The sequence below is a fragment of the Mixophyes fleayi genome, chromosome 8 (genome assembly GCF_038048845.1).
Source record: "Mixophyes fleayi isolate aMixFle1 chromosome 8, aMixFle1.hap1, whole genome shotgun sequence".
NCBI lineage: Eukaryota > Metazoa > Chordata > Amphibia > Anura > Limnodynastidae > Mixophyes > Mixophyes fleayi.
Window position 1 is genome coordinate 108,866,780 of NC_134409.1, and position 19,782 is coordinate 108,886,561.

Below are 19,782 nucleotides of genomic sequence, written 5' to 3' on the forward strand. Positions count from 1 at the left end.
GAAACAAACAAAAGCCCCACAAAGCTATGGGGGAGATTCAATTCAGCGCGAGGTGTCTCCGAAACGTATGAAGTCAAGATGCGAGATGTTATGGCAGGAAAAGTGAGCGGAGATTCCAGCCATAAAAAATGAGCAGAGATTACTACTGTAATTTCCAGCAATATCAGCACACCACATTACTGGCAACTGAATATCCCTCTATATTTCTTGTTATAGCCAACCAGAGGGATTTATGTTAAAACCCAAACATGTTTTTTTTCCATGTGACTTCAGCTTTAAAATGGGGTTTTGCATTTTATGTACATAAATGAAAAACAAAATAAAAACCAACAACTCCCCCCCCCCCCCCCCCCCGCTCCCCCCTCCCCCCAAAAAAATTGGTAGTAGAACCTCATTGTTCCACATCAAAAAATTACCTCTTTGTGCATATGGATATTAGCGGTTTAAAGTAAATGCTACTACCAAAAGTTATGCTGTAAAACACGTTTAGTAAAACCATAAGGAGAAACTCATCTGTAACAGACTCAGACAATATTATAGGCATTCCATGTGTACACACCAAAATGGCACATTACATACAGATAATAAAATGCAGACACAAACATTTCTGAACGTGTACAATTCAAGTCACAAACTGGGCAGATGTTGCCCATTTAGCTGTCCATAAAACCATAGAAAATGGAAAAAAGTTTAAATTTCACTTAAAATGCCCTTTGAAAAATAGTGGAAATGTTCTGAAGGAACAATATATATATATTTTCCTTATCTTGCATTGTCATCAGCTGCAGTGTCAGTCTTGTAAACCCGGCTCGAGAGCGGTACATTTTCTAGGTCCGCCTATTGACAGTAACCAGATATCCAGCACCTTTATGCATTGTAGATCGGTCTATGGACCATATTATTAGGCAACTGGTGAGCAGTATTGTTTGTGCATAAAATACAACAAGTCACAAGGTATTTAGAAAAGTAACAGGAGGAGTATAAAACAACAATATCATTAATGCAAGAATTGGACACTTTTTCCTAACCAGAAATAAGCTCTGTTGCATCCTATCAAATAAAATGTAGAATGTTTTAAAACTTACATACATAATTTTTTGTGTAAAAGGCTTTAAAATACTACAATTAAAAGAAAACGAGTGAGTGGAGAACAGTGAAGTACAGTATAAATAACAAACGTCAATATCTGAGGTTAATTGGGTCATAATATCCTGATACTTTAGCATGTATATATAGCTTTATATAAATCTTTAGGCAGTCCTGTTACCAGGGGTCGGTGTAAACAATTCCAGCTGGAAGATCAGGTCTACGGCGGCGTTAACATCAGGAACAACGTACCCTGGTTCCACCAAGGCTGGGTCAATCCTGAAATCCCGGTGACCATGAAAGACCGTTTCAGTAACCGACACCGAGGGGTCGGCAGGCACTTCAGTGTGAGGGTTGTAGATCCCAGTGCAAACCAGAACAGACTTACACCAAGTGGCACTGGGACACGAGAGCTCGCTATCCCATGCCGATTCCTCTTCGTCCGCCACCACTGCAGCAACTTGTGCTCCAGAGCCGGCCTGCACCATCGCCTTGGGGCCTTTCCTACAGTTCACCTCCTGAAGGTAGCGATTGTAGAGGTTAGCACCATAGATGTCGCTCATTATGTTGTCCCTGTAGAACATGAAAAAAGTCATATGTAAGCCAAAACATGTACACAACATTGTATAATGGAACATGATCTAAATACAGAAAAAGATTAATAGACTCTCAGCCTCTTAGAATCCCCTTTGTGGGATTATTTAAAAAATAAAAAAAATGCATTTAAGAAAACAGGTGCACAAAGTAATTAGACAACGCTGTCATCCTTTAACCTCTTGTTAATGTTTAGATCAGGATTGTCCAACCTGCGGCCCTCCAGGTGTTGTGAAACTACAAGTCCCAGCATGCCCTGCCAGCTATCAACAGGTTGTCTACTGGCAAAGCATGCTGGGGCTTGTAGTTTCACAACATCTGGAGGGCCGCAGGTTGGACAGGCCTGGTTTAGATGGTCGGATTGGCTACAACTTGGTTTAGCCCCTCCCACTTCAAACTTTCCACCATATTGACAATCAGGAATTGGCAGAGAGGAATTACTCTATGGTACAGTTAACATCGGTTTGGCTTCAGGTTGTTCTAATATCGCCTACTCCTGCTTATTCGTGAGTGTACCCAGTTTTGAAGACTGGTGGCAATAAGTGCTCAGACCCTATTCAAACATCTAAAAGAAAAGCTGTACCCATAGCAATAAATCCCAGTCTGTAAATTTTCCTGTATAGATCACAAAATATGAAAAAAAAAAAAAAAATGGCGTAAAAGCAAATGGTTGCTATGGGTTACAGTACATTTTCTGCAGCTACCTGCACCTTTTCATGCAGGTCTCGGTGTTATAAGTTTAAAGTTGCTGAGGGTGCAGTTACAGACTCATCCTGAAAATATAGATTGATTGCTCAGCCACCAGATGTGGATGATAGATTAAGGAGGGGTTTCTAAGCTTTTCATATGTATATTTTGTAATCAGTAAATGATCTGTGTCATCTGTAAGACAAAGTATAGATCAATGCTTAGCAAAACATCCTCTTCAGTTTACTCTAACATCCAAGAACAGTCACGTTTGGAGACATAGCTACAGTTTAAGGAGCTCATTACCCTATAGCATAGAGGGTTTGGACAGGCTTATTCCACTGCATCTCCAGGGCCTTGGTTCGGATAAGGTATTCGGCATAGTGGTACGTCACCGCACTGGGCTTCCCCATTAAAACCTCATATTTCAGCTCCTTTCCCGTAATCTTCTTATAGATGTTCTCCAGACAAACCATGAATATCCCATGACCAAACCTACGAGGGATATTCAAAAGATTTATGTTTGAGCAATAGCAGCACAACAAAAACTGATCGTTTTGAATTGATGCAATTAAGCATATTCTAAACTCAATAGATATTGCTCTGTTTTCAGTACAACCAACTTCTTTTCATTTTGTACGTAGTAAAATGTCACAATGCAACACTAGAGGGAGCTGTTCAGCTATGTACAGAAGATATATTTATTTAAATGTGCTCCTCTTACCTTGGTGAGCGGGCCTCAGACATCCACATCAGATCCATGTTACATGCCAGCAGAGGTACATGTGGGTAATTGTCTGGTTGATGAGGGTTTGCAGGATAACCCCCCGTCAGTAAAACATCAATGATAATCTGCAGATTGGTTTCCCATCGGACTGGTTCTCCAAACAGGATAACAGCTAAAAAAATAAATATTTAAATTATAAGTTGGTAATTTGTATTATTCCGCCAATGTGTACCTGGAGGAATTTTTCCTATGTTCCTAGCGATAGAAAAATCCATCAATAGTCGTAGTTATGGCTATGGGCAGGCTGGTCTGATGAGTTACACATATTTACTTTGTGGAAGCGCAGCTTATAATACAGCAGTCTTAAAATGAATTGCACTCCAGACAAGAACACCACATTTGCAGGAACAAATAAGAGCAGCAGATTATTTCTTCACTGGAACAAGGTCAGTCTTAGAAAAGTTTGCGCTAGTCTCAAAATTGAGACTTTGGAATGGGATTTATGACAGTGGCCCTCATGCTCTTGTAATACAAACTTGGACTATGAGTTTACCCGCCCTCATCTAATTAAACTGTGAATTAGGAAGACATTGCCAAAACATCCTTTTTGCATGCCTGAATATTCAATCTCCGTTGTGAATCAAGCCAAGCACTGATCATGTCACTTAAGGAGAGAGAGAGTCATATTTACATTTCACTTAATTGAACACAAAGAGCCATTTACCCTAATTAAAACCCCTACCTAGCCCCCCGAGGTTCTATACTGACTGGCCGTTATAAAGCCAACCGTAGTACATTGCCCTGTGTTGTGTTCACCAAGATGTGGACGTACAAAAAAAAAAAAAAAAAAGACTGATTACGAGGACCGTTGCTGTCAGCAGTCACGGTACATATGCCAAGTAGGGCGAAAATGAAGCCTGTTGCTTTCAGATCCATACAGTACAGTAAGCATGGAAGCATGGACAGTGTGGTCCTCTCATAGTGCCCCAAAATCTGTAATTTTGGAGGTTAACTACCAATGCCTACACCTGCAGATGAATGCAGAACATGACAATGTACCATGGGGGGCTCTATAGCCACTTGTGAGTATGAGCCCTTACTTTGTTAGCTACGCTCTAGTATTTATGTCATTGCCACAATGGTTCTCTGTTTACATACATATACGTTACTCTTTCTGTTAACAGCAGTGGCCACTGTATATGGAGAGTGAACATAAGAGAAATACCACCTCTATTTATTTTCCACTTTCAGAATTTATTAAAATGCACAACCAAACCAGAAATAATTACCTTCTATCCTGGGAAGATCCACAGCTGTAGATGGCTGTAAAAGTAAAGAGGGATGTATGAAAAACATGAGAAAATGGTCATTTGTGGATAAATGTGGCATTTTAACATGAGCTTACAGAATAAAGGATTTATATCCTGCACACTAGTAAGTTACACTTGTCATGAACTATTAACCAGTTACTACAAAGTGTTCTGCGATGTAACCTGAGCTGATTCTAGAATTAAACTAAAAGGTCAGACTGATGATAATTGCCATTATGTACAGGGCTGACACTCCAGCTGGCACTGTCTGCAGGTCACAGCGACACAGGGCACAACCGTGCACTGTAAAGGAGTACAAACAAATACACGTCATACTGGACAAAATAACCAGCCACTCATCATTAACTAAGCCAGAGCAATGTTATCTAAAGTACAACAATTATTCTCTTATCATTGATGGTACACAGGAATTGGTGTGTGTATATATATATATATATATATATATATATATATATATATATATATATATATATATATATATATATATATATATATATATCTATATATATCTATAAATGCCTAGTGGCGTGTGTGAAAAAAAAAAACAAGCTGCAGCGACACTTTTTTTTTTTTCTTTTTCATAGACATTTCATACGTCATCGGTTCACTATACAGAAAAGAGATAAGTCTGTAGGATTCTATATAGGTCCATCTGCAATATACATTATGGATACCATTAGGTTTATTGTAACAGCGCACCCTCTTTATGTCAATAGCTTAAAAGAAAGCCCAAAGCTAGCATCATGGCAGGGTGGCATCACAATGACAATGACATATAATAGAATAAATACATGGGTATGTAATTTTGCGCAGAGAAATTAAATGTCTTAAGGTAGAGCCATTGAAGCACTGTACCATAAATTCTGCAAAACAGAAATTCTACCATTGACTAGGTAGTAGCAAATATGAATGTAGAGATTTTATATCCAATTTGTATTATGTTCTGTTTGTGCACGGCTGACTGTACATCACTGCAGAATCTGAGGCTCCTCACAAAGGAGTATCGGCACTCGACCAGGCACCAATATATGTTTGTTTTGCACATAGTGTACCCAGAAGTCACAAAACCACAAACCATCAACATATTAAATTTAAAGCATAGACTATCGATATTAAAAAGCCACATCACTCACCAAAATTTTAGGTCTTCTGCTATGGTCCACCATATCCAGGAACGGATAAGATTCACGCACCGAGTCTACCGTGATAGGATTCGAAAATCCTAAACTGATCATGTGAATTAAGGAAAACAGCAGCCAACAGAAAACATGAACTATTGGAATATGCAGTTGATATCTATAAGAATAGCAATTACATTCCAGTATGCTATGCCAACCAGTGCTAGGACTGGTTCGGATTTTGTAACATTATAAATATCATCTTGCTAAAACACGACGACTTGAAAATGTACTCTTATTAACCTACTAACACAGTAGTTATTCTCACCCTACGGAGAAAAATGAGGAATTATTAACATTAGTTTTGATTCCTTTATATCCTGTATGGCAGTAGATACCAAAGGGTTAGCCTCCCTTCAACTCTTTCAGAACAAGAAAGCGGACACCTCTGATAGGTACGTAAGACCACTCCTTCCTCCAGGTGTCTTCTGGCTTTACCCAAGCTGAAAAATATCTAAAAAAAAAAATTCTAAAAGCACAAATTGATTGGTATCTCTCCTCCATGGCAGCATATACCTAGGGCAGTGTTTGCTAACCTGTGACTCCAGGTGGTGTGAAACTAGATGTCCCAGCATACCCTTACAGCAATAAGCTGCTATATATTGACAAAACATGCTGGGACTTGTAGTTTCACAACACCTGGAGTCACAGGTTAGCCAACATTGACCTAGGGGTAATACCCAAGCGAATTATTATTATTTAACATTATACCACTTAGCGCTCTCTCAAACCTCATTTCAGCGCAAATGTGTCCTGGTGCTTTGCATAATTCTTCAGTAAAAACTCATGTTCTCTCTGCCTATTAATCTAGCTGAATATGCCTGAATAAAATAAGGAAGGTCTTCCTTCTTGAGCTCGCCCTATCCTTTTCTGCACCAGAGGAGGATGAGGTCTTATTTTCTTTGCAGCTTGCATGATCCTCAAAACAAATTTGCCCGCACCAAATTTGTTGTGTAGTAATGTCACCAAGGTAGAAATCTGTGCATTGAGCTTATTCACGGCCAGATCTTTAACTAAACCTCTTGTACATCACGGATAGAGGAACTAGTTGGTGTCGATTCTCAAACCATTTTCTGTTTCTTTTCTCAAATTGTACCACACACTATGGAAGTAGTCGGTTTTCTGGAAATGAAAAAACTCTGATGTCTCAGCAGTCCCTGCATAGTAGCCACGCCAGCCGTTTCCAGGATTCTAGACTTGAATGGTATATTTGTCCTCATTGTAGGGATTCCATATTTAATTTCCAGGTTCTTATCTGCTTTTGTAAATCCCAAAATTATATGGTGCTCACCATGGTGTTTTATTAAAATGAATATCACAAGTAAAAACCTGTTTTTCTTTGATAAACAGGCATCTGACAATAACGTTCTGGTTTAATAACGCAAGGCTGTACCACATAGTGGATCTTTCTGCTGGATGTCCCATTAATTCTAACGCATACCATCTCCCAACAAGGAGATCTTGTCAAGACACATGCATCTGTTAGTAAATTGAAAATAGCTTGTTTCACGGTCAAAACACACTGTGGAAAAAAACAAAACAAAGCTAGAATTCAAGATTATCCAAAATAAAAAAAAAGTGGGGGAAAAAAATCTCTAGAACTTAAAAAAATAAAATAAATATGTAAGATCAAAATTGTACGTAATCTTATTAGTTACAGAGTACACACTTATTCTGTACTGCACGAGTGTTATCCCCTTCAGCATTATAATACAATGGCCCATTCAGCAGATAGGAAGTCTGCCGTGCGCAGGGAAAAAATGCCTTCTTCACAAAGCACAGCTTATTTTAAAGATTTTCAGCTCTGACAAATTCCTTCACCATTTGAAAATACATTTAGGAATGTTACGAGTAGCTTTCATTGAGAAGCACTTGCTCTTCTCTTCCTCCAGCCACTGCCCTGTTGGGGACAAACTGACAGCTATCCTTTACAACAGCCAATACCGCTTATGATACAATATCCATATATGAAGCCCAATCCCGTTATAAGCATTTTGCATTGACCTTTGCCACTATCACAGTTGCTGTAGAACCAGGATGAGCCACCACAATAAAAAAGGATACTATTTTGCAATATCCAGAACTGGACCTTGTCCGGATACCAAGACGCACTTGTCGTGATACTGTTTGAAGATGCGCAGGGGGCTGTGTGACATCATCACTTGATCCTGGGAGATCTGTTGGATGGAAAACAAAGACACAACAGTGTTACTACTTGGATCTACTCTGTTGTAAGTCCTCACAATAGTATTAGGTCTATTGCATGCCTTTAATTCTGTAACTGTATGGACTCCCCCACCGCTGGTGGACTATTTACTGGCCCTATCACTTAGGTCAGATGAATGGTGGCCACACATAGCCCAATCCTGCCATGTAACATGACAACTAAATAACGAGATTAAATCAATCAATTTGTCAACACACACTGATAGCCAATCATACACACCCATCCATCTCTCGGGCCAGGGGTCTGGCGGCCAGCTGGCTCTTTCAGAAGAATAAACATTGCGGTTGCTTTTATGCGACAATTGTCCAAGATTGCAGCTTGACTGGATACCATTAAATTGCTTTGTAAACTTTCACACCTAAGTAGTACGGCCAGAAAAATAAATAGCAGTTCTACGTCTGGGAATAACTAATGTACTCTGAATCCCCATTCATTCTAAATATTCCAAATTGACGGAATGCCTCAATTCTATGACAGGAGTACATTACAGGATGATTGTATGGACAGAGAAGTTGTATATGTATACTGTATGGAGAAAGTACATGTACACTTACTGGCACATCAAGTATGTTTGATAGCTGGTCAGCTTTGGTCTGGCGAAGGCAGTTTCCGGCATTAGTGACAAATACGACCGGCATCAAGAATTTACCCTGGCTATCCACCAGCTTTTGAAAGGCTTTCCTTGCTGCAGGGATTGGGGTCTTTCCTCGGACCAGCACGCCGTCAATGTCAAACAAGAGGCCAAATGATGGCTGGAAGACAAAGAGCCAATCAATACATTTAGATTTCAAAATCTGTAAACCATGATTAATTAGGTCTAAAATAGTCAGAATCTAAATACTACAATAGTCTTTGAAAAACTGCACATGGACCAGGAAGATACAGATTTTAGGCCCTGAGGTCATGCAAATGAGCAGTCCTATAACTGTCTCTGAAATCAATCGCTTGTTACCTTGTCTGCATACAATGACAGCTTTCATTTGTAATTTTCAAAACCAGTCATTAATTAACACTGCATTTTAAACTCCACAAAAAGTCAAACATAACCCTGATAGGTGTATTTCCATTTGATGAACTTTACGGCATCCTATTAACTTTTAAAAAATATATTGCAATCGATATTTCATAAAACTGCAGTAGAGGTCGGTATGGGAACTCTGACCCAAAACAAGGCCTCAAGATTCTCTCTTTAATATGTGTTGAACATTTTGGCCAATGACCTTGAAATTAATTTCACATCAAATTGGTTCAATAAACTACATAACATGCACTTCCCTGATGTACACGGTACTTCAATTTACTGAGAGAAGATCATAATTAGTTACATTACAAAGGGTCACAAGCCTACAATTGGATATTCTGCTGATTTTGGCAGCTAGTGTTTTAATTACAGAGGAACATCTGGTTGAAGACCGTTCTGAACCTGCAGCTTTAGAAATAAATCTGTTGCATGTCAATAACACATGACAATTCGATTAACTCTGGGTGTTCCTATTGGAGAAGGAGACAGACGAGTCAGTTTACAGTGACAACATAAAATTCAGGTCAATTGACCAATTACGTTGAAACGTGTGATTTTACTACTGTAAACATGTAGGGATGGAACCCATTGGTTGCAGTGATCCTATACCCACTTACACCTGCGGTTGAGAGAGCATCTTCCATTGTTCCTTACCTCAACTGCAAGTGTAAGTGCTGATTACACACTAGCTTTTTTCTTATGTCAATGGGTATCTGGCCTAAGTGCAATACAAGTCGTGTGTTTAAAAAAAAAAAAAAAAAAAGACTTTCACAGTAAAGTTATGACTGGGATAAGTACAATATTATTCACTTCTGTGTTTTTCCACTAATATTTAAATTGCAATTTTGCAAAGGAAAAATGCACTTATTTTCTTATATCTATCACCTGAACACATACATACATACGTACATACATACATACATACATGTCAATATTACATTTGATAAGCCTCATGGGCTTCCAGAACACAAGTCTTCCAGACCTACTTTAAATGAAAACTATCTCCAATAATTTTACCCAGCTCAGAATCAGGATTAAATTTTGCCTGTACGAGGGACCCCACAACTTGTTTGTGATACAATCATTATTTTGGGGTTTAACCACAACTGAATTCATGCTTTCACTTTAGAGTTTTGCCGTTAATACAAAAAGATGTCAAATTAAACCATAAAATGATGCCTGTTTCAGATTAAATAGTTACATTTTTTGTATTTTTATTTGAATAGTGAACACTAGTGTGTTCCAGTTTGATGTTTGAATTTGCACGGGAAAAAACGAAAAATTAGTCATTTAAGATTAAATATGTTTAATCCTGTTCACCTGAATAGAATACAGCTTAATATTTAGTATATTAAAGAGGGTGAGAATTTAGCATGAATCTTGGAACTGGAATCCATTCTACTAACCAGCTCAGTAAACAAAAATCTTTTTACATACATCAGTGAATGCTATTAAGCCCCATCACCTTGTAATTTAGCTACACATGTTTTTGCTTTTATTAAAAAAAAAAATAAAGACAAAATAAATAAGGTAAAAAGCTAGCCAGTTTCCAGAATATTGCTTCAAAAGTGAATTAACCAAGGCGAAGTTCGAACGAGCAGCAATTACCACAGATTTAGTCCTTGTTTCGGAGACTTGGGGGTATATTTACTAAACTGCGGGTTTGAAAAGTGGAGATGTTGCCTATAGCAACCAATCAGATTCTAGCGGTCATTTTGTGGAATGTACTAAATAAATGACATTAGAATCGGATTTGCTGCCGTTAAATATGATTTTTTGTTAAGGCCTCATAAAGCCTTTGTTCAGCCATTTTTGTAACTCGCATAGATATATTTACTAAAAGAGATTATTCATTTTTCTGCTGAAATGCAGTTTTGCAAGATATAAGCCCACGGCCTTGAGGTTAAGCTGACTGATAACTCCTGTAAGAATGTACCAAGATTTGTGAATAGAAGGTAGTTTCATTTTCAGCTTGTAGTGTGGAAGCTGTGCCCATGACTATGGATATGGCAGACAGAAGATAAACCTCCAGCCCCCCTTGGGAAAACAATAATTGACACATCTGTCCTAATAAGGGGGAGAAAGTTTAACACCTCAAGAATATGTGAGATAGTTCATCCGCAGCACATACCATAGACTATTCTATGCTTATGACGTAGGGTTCATATATTCAGTAGGCTATGACGACTTGTATCTTGAGATCAATAAACAGAGAATATTCCTTGTATACAGAACTTGGTCTGTGTCTATTCTCTCCAGCTGATTGAAGCACTTCCAGATATACTTGACACCACAGGCAAACTTGGATCAGATTTTAGATCCAACATTGCTATAGGCAACATCTTCACTTTTACAAACCCACAGTTTAGTAAATATACCCTCTTGGTCATGTATTTTATAAAACTTTACAATGCTTTAAAAAAACAAAAAAAAAAAAACAGTCACGCAAATCTCCAGACCTACAAATGAACACAAAAGGCTGTTGTCTAATACAGAGAAATGTTTCTACAAGCAAATTGGTGTGTTTAACTTGTCAGTCCAAGTCTGCCATTTTGTGACAAGTTCTGACATTGTTTACACCTGTTAACCATTTCCCCCTGTGAATGGAAAGGTTTGTGGCAAGGACATTATAAACAAGCCAGTGGCCCAGGGTCAAACATATTCTTTACATGACACATTTCTTAGTAACTCCTCAGGCCCTGAAATGGCTTTAGAGCAAAGGGCATGTAACATGACGATACACAGGTCACAATCGTGGAATAAGAAATTATTTATAAAATTACCATTTCCTGTGACTTCTTTTAAACATGAGGGGTTGTTCACACACGTGCGGGGAAAATAGGCAAAAATGGATAAACACGTGCTTTTACGATTGTTATTACTGCATTTTCCATGCATTCTACCTTTAATAATACAATCTATAGTGGACATAGTCGGAAAGAGTATAAAAAGAGGACAAGTGTGAACGAGATGCAGATCTCAGTATTGGACTAAATGTATTTGCTGCTCTTGTTGCAGCTTTAGTGTATGCTGATGCATTAATCATATAAATTACAACTTGCATGTTTGAGCAAAACAATGCCACAAAAACCTCTTTGCTGGCAGTACAGACAGGCTTTTACCTGTAACTCAGAACTACTGTTTACCAACCTAATCACCTGTACTTGTATTTTTAGAGAGGTCATAATAGCCAAATGCTGAAATGCTTAGAACCTCTAATAATGTTTTCGTTTATTTACATAAAAAAATACTTTGAAAGAAACATTGTATTTGTTTACTCCTGGCCTGAATGAATTAGATTTTCTTTAAAGGGCAGTAAAATAAAAAAAGCAGTATGCAGATTGTGCATTTTGTTTAGCCAATTGCTTGATCTGTGGCAGATACAGAGATTCCTATTCCTCACTACACACTGTTTATCTTAGTGGACCGGTTTCAAATTATGACCATGACAGGGTGTCATACAAGGAAAAACCAGTGAGCAGTAACACAATATTCTTAGTAACAGCTGGTCTATTACTCACATATAGGAACCAATTTACATGGTCACTCTTCAGTCCAGTGACAAGAACTCCAGATGGAAGCATTAGATCAGAGCAGGAAACAAATAATACATACTGAGAAAATTTAATCATTCACATCAGTACCTGCCCTAATGGAACTTACAGTGTAAATTCCCTAACACAGCAAACTAGGGTTTTTGGGCTGTGGGAGGAAACCAGAATACCGGAATAACTGATAATTAAGAAGATTAAATAATGAATGAGTCACATCAGGAGCTGCTGCATTGGTTCATACCTGACCACTGAGTTCATATGAAATGCTGAGTTGATCATCCATATATACCCCCTACTGCAAGTGTCAGCCATGAAAAAAATACAATTAAAGCTAAAACTAAGGAAACACTTCTACAATCAGTACACAAGGTAAAAGCAGTACTTGTAATCTTGTTCTGGTGTAAACAAATATGAACTCATGTGCAACCTGAGAATTAGTACTCAATACACTTTCCAAAATCACCTTTAAAAAGGTCATTCTAGCATAACAGACCAGGAATCTGTGAAGCCACAGGCTGTACTCCAAACCTCAAGTGTTCACGAAATTATATATATATATATATATATATATATATATATATATATATATATATATATATATATATATATATGTATGTCAGCTGAATTAGCCCCATGTAGTGGAAGTGTATTGCATGTGTAAGTGGCCAAGCATTATGTGACTATGTCAGTACCCTCCAGTGAATCTCAGCTGGACTACAATGCATGTACCTGCGGCATCTTATTATTAATCCCGGTATGTGCACACCAGTCCCTGCTCTTATTACTTGGGGGTAAGAGGCAGCCATATACACCTATGGTACAGATCCCTGGGACATGACCGTCACTGTCCCCACCGACTACACGATAACCAGCACCCCAAATACCGCCGTTACCTGCTGCTCGTCCGCGGCCAAGCACACCCCGGCCCGGTGCTCCCTCCTCACCGATCCACGTGTCCCCAAGAACCGGAGCCCGCGACAGAGCGGCCACAGTGCCCTCATCCTGCCCGGGACCCCGCTCCCACTGAGTGCTCCGTGTCTCCCTCGGACGAGCTGGGACCTCCGGGTATAGAGGCCGTTCTCGGTGGGTCGCGCTGGTCACGGTGTTGTCCTGTATGGGGGAGGGGGGGTCAGCTTCTCCGTGGTCTCTGTCTACGCCGTGTAGTCGGCTCCCGGTATATAACTCAGCTGTGCGGCGAGTGCGGGCCAATCAGCTGCCGGTAGTATAAGAATGAGCCAATCAGCGGCACCCAACATGTCCCGCCCCCACCCCTCCCCTCAAGTCGTGGACAGAGGAAACTTCCGTCTGAGACAATGATCCCAGTCTGACCAGTGTCCCCCAGGGTTACAATGATCCCAGTCTGACCAGTGTGTCCCCCAGGGTTACAATGATCCCAGTCTGACCAGTGTGTCCCCCAGGGTTACAATGATCCCAGTCTGACCAGTGTGTCCCCCAGGGTTACAATGATCCCAGTCTGACCAGTGTGTCCCCCAGGGTTACAATGATCCCAGTCTGACCAGTGTGTCCCCCAGGGTTACAATGATCCCAGTCTGACCAGTGTCCCCCAGGGTTACAATGATCCCAGTCTGACCAGTGTCCCCCAGGGTTACAATGATCCCAGTCTGACCAGTGTCCCCCAGGGGTTACAATGATCCCAGTCTGACCAGTGTGTCCCCCAGGGTTACAATGATCCCAGTCTGACCAGTGTGTCCCCCAGGGTTACAATGATCCCAGTCTGACCAGTGCGTCCCCCAGGGGTTACAATGATCCCAGTCTGACCAGTGCGTCCCCCAGGGGTTACAATGATCCCAGTCTGACCAGTGCGTCCCCCAGGGGTTACAATGATCCCAGTCTGACCAGTGCGTCCCCCAGGGGTTACAATGATCCCAGTCTGACCAGTGCGTCCCCCAGGGGTTACAATGATCCCAGTCTGACCAGTGCGTCCCCCAGGGGTTACAATGATCCCAGTCTGACCAGTGTGTCCCCCAGGGTTACAATGATCCCAGTCTGACCAGTGTGTCCCCCAGGGTTACAATGATCCCAGTCTGACCAGTGTGTCCCCCAGGGTTACAATGATCCCAGTCTGACCAGTGTGTCCCCCAGGGTTACAATGATCCCAGTCTGACCAGTGTGTCCCCCAGGGTTACAATGATCCCAGTCTGACCAGTGTGTCCCCCAGGGTTACAATGATCCCAGTCTGACCAGCGTCCCCCAGGGGTTACAATGATCCCAGTCTGACCAGTGTCCCCCAGGGTTTACAATGATCCCAGTCTGACCAGTGTCCCCCAGGGTTACAATGATCCCAGTCTGACCAGTGCGTCCCCCAGGGGTTACAATGATCCCAGTCTGACCAGTGTGTCCCCCAGGGGTTACAATGATCCCAGTCTGACCAGTGTCCCCCAGGGTTACAATGATCCCAGTCTGACCAGTGCGTCCCCCAGGGGTTACAATGATCCCAGTCTGACCAGTGTGTCCCCCAGGGGTTACAATGATCCCAGTCTGACCAGTGTGTCCCCCAGGGGTTACAATGATCCCAGTCTGACCAGTGCGTCCCCCAGGGTTACAATGTTCCCAGTCTGACCAGTGTGTCCCCCAGGGTTACAATGATCCCAGTCTGACCAGTGTCCCCCAGGGTTACAATGATCCCAGTCTGACCAGTGTGTCCCCCAGGGTTACAATGTTCCCAGTCTGACCAGTGCGTCCCCCAGGGGTTACAATGATCCCAGTCTGACCAGTGCGTCCCCCAGGGGTTACAATGATCGCAGTCTGACCAGTGCGTCCCCCAGGGTTACAATGATCCCAGTCTGACCAGTGTGTCCCCCAGGGTTACAATGATCCCAGTCTGACCAGTGTGTCCCCCAGGGTTACAATGATCCCAGTCTGACCAGTGTGTCCCCCAGGGTTACAATGATCCCAGTCTGACCTGTGTGTCCCCCAGGGGTACAATGATCCCAGTCTGACCTGTGTGTCCCCCAGGGGTACAATGATCCCAGTCTGACCAGTGTGTCCCCCAGGGTTACAATGATCCCAGTCTGACCAGTGTGTCCCCCAGGGTTACAATGATCCCAGTCTGACCAGTGTGTCCCCCAGGGTTACAATGATCCCAGTCTGACCAGTGTGTCCCCCAGGGGTACAATGATCCCAGTCTGACTAGTGTGTCCCAGGGGTACAATGATCCCAGTCTGACCAGTGTGTCCCCCAGGGTTACAATGATCCCAGTCTGACCAGTGTGTCCCAGGGGTACAATGATCCCAGTCTGACCAGTGTGTCCCAGGGGTACAATGATCCCAGTCTGACCAGTGTGTCCTAGGGGTACATTCCAGTATGTCCTAGGGGTGCATCCCAGTGCCTCCAGCACACCCCTCAATCTCCAATATCTCCCATTAATCTCATAGTTCCACCTGTACATTACTGGTCAGACTGAGGTTATTTTGATAAGTAGGGATGACACTGGGATAATGTACTGTTAGGCACACAGTTGTAGAAGTAATTAAGTTTAAAAAAAAAAAAAAAAAAAAAAGATCCATAAATACATTGTGTTCAATGTTTCAACGCAAATTTAAATCTAAATACAGAGAAAGTCAACGATTCAGCGGTGATCACGCTTCCATATCTTACTAAAAGACTGAATGGTTTTAAAAAATAACAGTACCAATAGTTAGTTATATTTCAAACATTGGTAGTTACTTTGACATAACAGAAGATTTGGAATAACATCAGGCATAGATGTGTGTAAATCACATGTGGGCTCACCACAGCTTTGCAGTTCAGGTATTTACATTAAAAAGCATCCTCCACAATGTAGAGGTGGGCCATGCACTTATCATATCAATGAAAACATAAACAAGTAAAAATGTCCTGGCAGGGGGTTATCAAAAGCTGAGTGTCCAGGATGCAGGTAAACTGTTCAAATTCACTTAACTAGCACAAAAGGAAGATATCATTTGCATAATGTATACAACTACTACAGCTCAAACAAGTAGAGGGAGAGGTCTAATTAAATGGTTATATAGTTTGACAGGTCATCCCCCACAGAAATGCACAATGCAAAGTTAAGATCATTCACTACAGCAGATGCCATCTTTCTACAATATTAGTAGACTTCTTCCACACTCCCTTACATGAAATGTAACAATCGTTAGGGAGAAGAGACCAATAATTAAGATGACTATATATGCAACAATTTGGAAGGCTAATTTGGATGTTCTAGACCAAACTTCATAAATTGCTCTATGAGTGGGCCCAACAAACCATCAATCCAGACCAACAGCTGATCAGGAACAATCAGTACCTGCGGAATATTCAGTAAGTCGACACAGTCATGTCCTTAACCTGTGAATTACTTGTCATACAAAGTGGACAGACCTCGTTTAATCCAGTCACTCAAACAAAGAGAGTTGATCAATCATAGTCATTTATATAGCGCTAGCAAATTCTGTAGCGCTTTACAACTGAGAACAAACACTAATAAAACAATAATGGGCAATACAGACAGAGAGGTAAGAAGACCCTGCTCACAAATTTACAATCTATGGGACAATGGGAGTTTGATACACGAGGGTAAGTACTACATCAATCCGTTTTGGTGATCGATATGTGTGGCCATACTTGACCAGAAGTGGTTGTTCATAGATAAGTAGGCAACTTTTAACAAAAACAAAAGAAAGCAATGGAGGAATAAAATATCAGACAGGTACTGATTGGGATCAGGCACATAATCAAATGTGATATTTTAGCAAAGGGTTTTTATATATTAGTGTCACTATTTCAACATTTTCAGTATGTTTAGTGAACCAAACAGCTATTTTTAGAAATAGCACCAATGACTGTACTGCTTTATGAGAGTCAGTAAGAGTCCCTAATTTTTATTTTTCTTTCTTAATTTCTTGATGGTCGCCTGCCACAAACATACCTTCAATGAATTCTGACATGACGCATAAAAATGGCTTTCCAAAATGGTATGTGGCCTGTCTACCATTTGCTACTGGCTGTAGAACTGGCCTCTGGTTGATTCAATTTTTGGGCACGCCATATCAAACTGCTTCTCTCAACACAAACTGTTTATACATTATCATCTTCGCAATAACTAAATACAGTTACTGCAAAGTCACCAGGGACAGTTTTTAGGAGCGGAAAAACTTCTTACCCCTGCACCTCTGCCGTGTACTTAGGAGTGCAAATTGATCTGTGTGTTTGGAAAGAACAAAGGACATCAAAAATAAAACCACAAAAAAATCGTACCCATAAATACTGCAGCATATATGGGCAAAAAAATAAGCCCCATCAACATGATCAATTATGTTCAGAAGTCAGGAACTGGCTGAAAATATGGTCAGATGCCAATTTACCTCACGTATGGCTACTGTCCAACTGCGCTAGGTGTGCACCAAAGAATGTGACTGGTTGCTTCTCATGTGTGTGACCTAATTGGACACAGATTCAAGACCTCTCAAAGCAGCTGGACCTGCCATGGCTGGGCACTTCTAGGCAGCCATAACTTCCCGTGTGGCATTATCACTAAGGAAGAAAGTCAGTTGAGGATATAAAGTTCAACAACTTGTCCCATCACCAATCAAAGCACCCCCAGGCAGGGAAGAGAAAGAACAGGAGGATGAGGTGGTTTACTGATGTCCTACATTAACATTTGTGTCCTGGGAAGACAGGCAGGAGACTGCAGCACCATGACCTGTGAGGACATTTTTAATTGCGACTTCTACAAGTGAAAAATAAATTCTTACCAGTCACCAGTATAATGCATTGCTATTAAAATGAGGAAGTCATTTAATTATTCGTTGAATTACCATCTAGAGCCAATTTAAAAGAAAAAAAAAAAAAGCAGAAGCGTTTGCACAACAGTCTCACATTATTACAGAGCCTAGCTAGGTCATCTATAGGAACCTCAAAACACATCTCAGCCTGCTGTACACTTGCTCTGTAAGCAGAAGATCCTGTCGCTGGTTCAATAGAAACCTTTGTTAAGAGGTCACCTGACCTACTTAATGGATCACACACACCAATCATATGTGATGATGGAACATAGGACCGACATATAATAAATCAGTGAAACCAAGGTAAGTGCCTTTAAATGAATGAAATGTGTACATGTACAATTTAAAATCATTTGAGAAAGTGCTGCCAGGACAATTTAAACCATTGTGTATAAGAAAACAAAAGAATTCGGCACTCTAAAACAATATATAAATCACTATGTGCCAGCATGTACATAAATAGGAGAAATGTTAACTTTGTTGCTGCATACTTTGAAATTGGAGTCCCTGGAACCAATTTTACTCTGTACTGTTTTATTCATCGGAAATATTCTACTTTGTTCAAACAACAAAATGGGAAAATAAAGAGATTGAAAAAAAAAAAAAAAAAACATAGAATAGGGAATCACCTACAGGAGATGCCGTGACGTTGGCAGGTGAGCTTATCCCAATATAGTTATATTGTGCATAAAATTATCCTACTTATGTACATGCTGACACAGCGGTTAATCTACAACACTTGACTGCATGAGCCTTTAAGGAGCATGAAAAGGGAGGCAATCTTGTTTATATAATCACATAATTAAATGCAATCTATTCCATATTTTTGAGAGGATGAATGGAGTTGGTAAATTTCCATAGATTACCAAATAGGTATGCAATATACAGAATCATCAAATGTCACAATGAATTGGAATTGTGACATGTTCCCTTTAAGTTTAGATTTTTGGTTTGTTTTTTATGAAAAGAAAAAACTGAACAACTGTATTGTTGTTGTTTTTTTGAGACAACAATGTGTCTTCCTGCGAATGTCACACCTCTTCCTCTTTGTGTACTCTGTGGAATCGTCAATGGAGGTTTCTTTACCTGTCTAGATCACATAACAATCACTTCTACCCCAAGATGTTTACTGCTTTGCCTCCCACTTGTATCATATAGATGCTAATATGCTGACAATTCAGGAGCTTACAGCACTGCTTACACAGACATGTCCCACCCAGCAACATTGTGTCTGTCCTCTTATAATAGCTGTGCACTTTTGTTTACTACAAAACAATCCAGAGTTATCTGTAGGGTAGGAGAGGAAAAAGGAAACAGTAAATCTGGTAACAGCAAGCTTGGGTATCGTTATTAGCAGCAACTGTTTGCATAGATCAGAAGCACTTTACAAACTATATATTCCTTCTCGTTCCTCTTGCTCACCAGTCAACCTACAAGTGGTTCTTCTATGACCCAACTCTCCCACAACAAAAGCTTCTAGGATAAACAGCAACTCCTGAGGTAAACATAACTGTGGAAGGTAGTGACCTGATTGTATCTGGTCACAGTTGAGAGAAATGTGCTGGCTGGATCTGCAAGCTTAGACGTATGTTATACACCGTTTCAATCC

General features: G+C 40.6%; 1 protein-coding gene across 2 annotated transcripts; it reads right to left on the reverse strand.

Annotated features, from left to right (window-relative positions):
* Positions 1 to 468: 468 nt before the first annotated feature.
* Positions 469 to 13,604, reverse strand: LOC142099573 (haloacid dehalogenase-like hydrolase domain-containing 5). 2 transcript variants are annotated; one of them, XM_075183142.1, is made up of 8 exons: positions 13,299 to 13,604; positions 8,385 to 8,582; positions 7,668 to 7,780; positions 5,559 to 5,652; positions 4,384 to 4,417; positions 3,092 to 3,266; positions 2,674 to 2,862; positions 469 to 1,659 (listed from the first exon to the last, which is right to left on the reverse strand). In XM_075183142.1, exons 1-8 carry the CDS (start codon positions 13,404 to 13,406, stop codon positions 1,251 to 1,253), a joined length of 1,320 nt encoding a protein of 439 aa, XP_075039243.1. In that variant the 5' UTR covers positions 13,407 to 13,604; the 3' UTR covers positions 469 to 1,250. The 2 variants fall into 2 exon arrangements, with proteins under 2 accessions (XP_075039243.1, XP_075039242.1); XM_075183141.1 differs by lacking the exon at positions 13,299 to 13,604 and adding an exon at positions 12,373 to 12,477.
* Between the last annotated feature and the right edge of the window lie 6,178 nt (positions 13,605 to 19,782).